Below are 6,069 nucleotides of genomic sequence, written 5' to 3'. Positions count from 1 at the left end.
AATTCCAGAACATTGAGCTTTTCGAGACCTCTAATGACAGTAAAAACATCCTGTGAAGATTGATCCCATCCATTATAGCAATTTTCTAATCTCAATGTTTTCAAATTGACAAATCTTTTTAGTGACACGAGCAAAATCCTTTGTTAAGCATTCGCAATCACCAATTTCAAAAAACTCAATATTATCAGTAATAGTATTCAAACTCTGATAGATCTCTTTTGGTCATTCTTTAATAGAGGTTAGTGACTAAATAATTATCATAAAAATAATAAGATTAAATTTAATACTTTTCTTTCCTTAAATATTTTAATTATTTATATAATAAATTATTAATAAATCTTACAAATCTCTTCAAATTTATTAAATTTTCAAACGATGGCAATGCCATCAATTTTATTCCAGTTAAACATTTAAGTTTTAACTCTGTGAGCTTTGTCATTTGTCCCAAATAATTTAAGTTTAGGTACATTAAATCATTGAGATTTGGATTTCTAAAAATAAAATTAATTATTAAATCTATTGAAAAAAAAATGGATTAAATTGTCTTTATTACTTTATTGAAGTAGCTTTAAGTACTTCAATTTGAGGTAATGAGTAAATAATATCTTCAACTACGAAGACTGGACATCTATACAATTCAATGAATTTTAACTTTTGTGCTTCTTTCATTGCATATGAAAAACGCAACCAATAACTTTCGACATCTTCAACATTAGAGGGTATCAACATATGTCTAGTGTCTAATGTTTCAGTTCTTTGTTGATCAATTGAGTCTACAAACATTTCCCAGTCATAGACCATAGAATTTTTTAAACGAACAGTCTGCCACTAAAAATGTTTAATAAATAAGCAAAAATACATTATATGACATTGTAAGGTTATACTTACTAAGTTTTTATCCATTGCAGTTATATTCCAGGCGGTACATACCCTAGAAGCTGATATAAGGTCATTAATATTCAAATATTTAAAAACATTTCCCAATGCTTTCCGCATGTTATTGACTGATTCCATCCATGAAAAAGGTGTTACAATTTCTCTTAAAGAACCATTCATTTCTAAATTCCTGTTAAATTTGATTAAAAAAAAAAAAAATTAGGTTTATAATTATTTTATTGTACTTGAAAGCATGTAAAGACCTCTAGCTTTAACATGCAAACTAAATTAGGCCTCAGAACATGTGTATGAAACAATTAGTAAATAACAAATAGGGGTTGAAAGGAATATAGGAATGCTGAGTTTCTGATCAAATCTGAAAACAAATACAATCAAATGATAGTAGAAAAAAACAAACATTTAGCATACACTCATTCATACAAATAAGATTAATGACCAACACTACTGTGTGCCTGGTCCATTTCCCCAAAAGATAGGGTAGATAAAACATTTATTTATTCATCCGGATTTTTAGGTTATCGAATAACACAGGATAGGTTAGGTTCCTTGACAAATAACTTTACTAATTACATCAGAGTCGTTATTATCACTATATTCATAGATTTCATAATGTGTCTCCTCAGTTTTAGAAATAGGTGTTGTATCAATAAAAAAATTAGGTGTATCTGCACTTGATGCACCTGTCGTATACAAAATGGGGGAAGGATTATGAAGGAAGCATTAGGATAACAGCCCCTTAATTTTGCGTTATATTTGTGAAGCCAAATAATAAACTAAGAAGTAAAAACTGTTTAAGCATTAACAATAAAAAAAAAAAGCCAATATGTTACCGTCTTTTAACTATTGTGTTATTTATATCAATTTCCTCAAGTTTTGTAGAAGAAACTTTTGGTGAGACACTAGATTGAATAGCTTGGCAATCTTCAGATATGTATTCAGATGTAATCATTGATACTGAAATACCTAGGTGATAATGTAAAATGTCAGTTCTGTATTTAAATTGCACAATAAAACAAATAATAATTTCTCAGACGTCGCACCCGCATGTGTTGTCTCCGTCTTACACACGTACGTTATAGCAAATTTTCGTTCGATAGTTTCAATAGGGTGCTGTCATTTTCGATTTTAGAGTGAATTGACTTATTATCAAACTTTTAGGTAACAACATTATCTGTGCCTTTTCGTTGGTTTTTTACGATATTTTAATTTTTAAGTAAGTTATGAGTGTTTTCAAACATTAATATTTTACATACTGATAATTCACTTAAAAATTAAAATATCGTTAAGAACCAACGAGAGGGCACAGATAATGTTGTAACGTACCTAAAAGTTCGGTAATAGGTCAATTCACTCTAAAATCAAAAATGACAGCACCCTATTGAAACTAGTGAACGAAAATTTGTTATGTGTTATGTACGTTTGTAAGACGGAGACAACACATGCGTGTACGACGTCCTCTTAATAGGCCAATAGACACACAGGGAGTTTCGACAAATATCAAATTTTAAATCAATCATAAAAATAATAAAATATTATTACACATTCATAATATACATAAACCAATCACTATAATGATTTAAAGTTTACTCTGTACATATTATGAAACTAGTAGGATAGATAATTTTTATTTGTTTTCCAAAAAAAATACAGGGAGATTTTGTCCATTTTCTGATATATGTATTATACATTGAGGTCACTCACCTAAAGTAGGGGGAACTTGTAATTCCAAAGATTCTAAGGCATCACTGCGTAAATTGTATTTCTTACGCCTCTTATTACTCCCATTGTTCTTAACATCATTAAATTCTGGTGATGACACTATAAATCAATCATAAAAATAATACAATATTATTACACATTCATAATATACTTGATATAAAATAAAAGAACATAAGCAGGTTTACAGATAGTCTTTATAACTTACTACTTGGTTGAGACTGTTTCTTTTTATTAACATGATTATTATTAACAATGGATGGCTTTTCTACTTCCATAAGTTCACCTGTTTCTTTACTCGGTTCCATTTTTACCACTGAACGTGGTCATAAACAAAAAAAAAATTCATAAAATTTAAAATTGGTACATATTTAATTTTAAGTTAAATACAAAAGCTGTGTAAAGATGTCAATGACAAAAACTTAAATTTTTTCTTATCATCAATAATTATAAATACATCATCATCAATATAAAATCCAATAAAATGTTGTTCTGGATTATTGGTTTTCTAAAAATAAACAAATTAAAATAGTAACTTCTTATTTTTAATTTATCATATTAAACAATCTAACTATCAATTAAGTGGGTAAGCTGTATTATATCCACATTATTTAGTAAGATATTTAAATGTTAAATTAAGACGAATTATTTTTAAAATTGTTTTTATTAATCTGTACTAAAATAATACATACTATATTGTTAACATTAGCATGTTAGCATGTAAATCATAACTTTTACACTGAAATTAGTGCCTTACAAAAAATAAAATACAAATTACACTTACCATTAAGGTACTCAATTTTTGAAACCGTAATAATGAAAAAGACAAATAACTTTAAAATGTTGATAACTAATTCGTTTTATATCTATCACTAATACTATTAATACTATTATTATTATTATAGTCATTAACTTTATATTCCTATTTGTATACATTGTCATAATGATTGTAATATTGCTATTTATTGTAATAGGGCCTTGCTCGTTTAATACTTATAAATAAATAAATAAATAAATAAATAAATTTTATAGTTACGTATGTGAGAAATGTATAAGTATTACAAATTATGAGTATTTAATTTATAAGAACTATTTAATGTATTTATATTTCAAATTGTGAACTCATGGGCCCCTACATGAACATGTTCAGTGGGGCCCATTATCTTCTTGAAGAATAAATAAAAAAAAAAAATAATTATGTGTAGAATAACAATTTTATATATATTTTTTTAAACATATTATTTATACTTATAACGATAGAGAATTAGACAGAGAAATAATTATTTTTTATGTATATTACATAGAATAGAATTTTGTAAATCTGCAAAACCTTAACTCTGGTTACCTATAAGTAATTATTAGCAATTAATTGAGTGATTTTTACCTATGTTGAGCAACAGCGGCGGCCGATGAACTCTTAATTATTTAAAACAATAAGAAGCGCTATATTTATTTTCCAATCATAATAATAACCGTGTAATATATTCGAGAATCAAATGAAATGACTAAATAATGAACTCAATGTTATAACTTTACTCAGCTAATACATTTGATAAAATACCTATATGACTAATTAAGAATATGACACGTTTATTATATTGACTATTATTATTATTATCATCATCTGTATAATTAATTTTCATTATTCATTTTATAAATACTTATGTGTAAAATTAAATATTTTACTTTATACAGATGATAATAATAATAATAATAGTAAGATAAAAATAATAAAACAATCATAATAATGACTAAGATGGATAGACATAGCAAATAATTTTTAACCAAATTTCACATTTTTACTATACATTGTATCATTAGCGTAAATAATAAAATATCATAACTATAACCACAAATGACCATGGGCCTTAAGTGATATTGTAACATAGTAAATAAATGAAGCATGGAAATTATATTAATTAAATAAATGAACAATAATAATAATAGTATATATTATAGTATTATCTTACCTTGTTCGTTTGATGTAGATATAAAAAACAATATTATAAGCAAATCTATTAAGTATTAAACGCGATCAAAACGATTGAAGTGTTATTTTACTATCAATATGTATGTAAATATAAACAAGTCAAATATCTGTACAAACAAAATTTACTCGTACAGCACACCATAGAAACACATTCACACAAAATACTTTCGTTTGTGTGTGTATGCAAGAATACGGTGCTGGTAGAATTGCTGGCAGTGCACAAGGACATTCATGGAATAGCATTAAATCTAATACAATGCAATGAAAAATTCATGGGAAAAGCTAACAGGAATTCCGTGGAGCAGAAAATTAAACACCGCTCCGTTTTCACAGTCCGCCGGGCAATACGATCCGTCTGTCTGTCGACTCCTCAGAGCGTCCAATCGCGTGCCTTCGCGGCGGCGGCGGTCGGTTGGTTTTCAAATTTTTTGAAAAATGTTACGCTCTTTACGCCGTTTTCGACATTTTCTCACCTCTTCTCATCCCCACCATTTGTGCAGTTCGTTTGTTTTCAAAGCCGCTGATGTGCGTTTTGTACGTGATTTATCGGTCCATAGCCTTCGTAACCGCAATCGACGCAATCAATTGCTTTTTTCGCTTCACCGTTTGTGCTTTATTCGTAAAGTTTGAATTTATTTCTTTCGAAACCCGTGGACAGTGGCGTAGATACGATTTTGTTCTGGGGGGGGGGGGGTTAAAATATATTTATGATACAAATTACAAGTTATTAGTTAAACTAAACGTCATTTTTATTTTGTTTCAAATTGGTATCAGTTATAAATAGTTGCAATAGTTTCATATAAGACTGTTATAATAATTCATAAAATAAAATCCACTCGACTGTAGATAATTCGTAAAAATGAATAATAAATACTAAAACTGTTAAATACGCAATAATTGAATTAGGTATTATTTTATTAGGATAAATAAAAAAATAATGTTTTCAGAGTTAAAGCTATGCGTAATTTATTATATTAGGTAATGTATTTTATGCGTAATTGTATAAAAATAATGCAGTATTGTTTAATATGCTTACCTTTATAACAATGTAGTTAAATGTTAAATGATAGTTGATACGCGTAAGTTGCACTGTATGATACTAACTGTAACTAACTGTACGATCACTGTGTAACGATACTAAACTTTTAAACAATCAAATGAAATATTATGACGGTCGACAGATCGTAATATCGTATTATCGTATCGACCGGTGTGCTGGTGTCGTTGTGTGTTGGACGTCGTTATCGCTGTTTTTGTCGATTTTATAATTGGTTACTATTTCAGAAATAGTTATCGAGGCCTAGCTATGATATAATAAATTGTTATCGACGATAATTTTGTCGACTTGTCGTGCTATATAATTTATTATTCGTACCGTAGGCAGTTTGCTGAAAGTCTCTTATCGCAACAATTTTCCCAAAACAAAATACCAATATAAAAAAGGTTTTTTGTTTGTGGGAGGGGGG

At 28.0% G+C, this 6,069-nt stretch overlaps 1 protein-coding gene across 1 annotated transcript; it reads right to left on the bottom strand.

The window, feature by feature from the left end:
* Positions 1-222: 222 nt before the first annotated feature.
* Positions 223-1,993, bottom strand: LOC107884932. The gene is made up of 5 exons (XM_029489873.1): positions 1,728-1,993; positions 889-1,066; positions 554-828; positions 344-491; positions 223-246 (listed from the first exon to the last, which is right to left on the bottom strand). Exons 1-5 carry the CDS (start codon positions 1,844-1,846, stop codon positions 223-225), a joined length of 744 nt encoding a protein of 247 aa, XP_029345733.1. The 5' UTR covers positions 1,847-1,993.
* Positions 1,994-6,069: the final 4,076 nt, after the last annotated feature.

The sequence above is a fragment of the Acyrthosiphon pisum genome, chromosome A2 (assembly GCF_005508785.2).
Source record: "Acyrthosiphon pisum isolate AL4f chromosome A2, pea_aphid_22Mar2018_4r6ur, whole genome shotgun sequence".
NCBI lineage: Eukaryota > Metazoa > Arthropoda > Insecta > Hemiptera > Aphididae > Acyrthosiphon > Acyrthosiphon pisum.
This window is presented reverse-complemented; position numbering and strand designations above follow the sequence as displayed.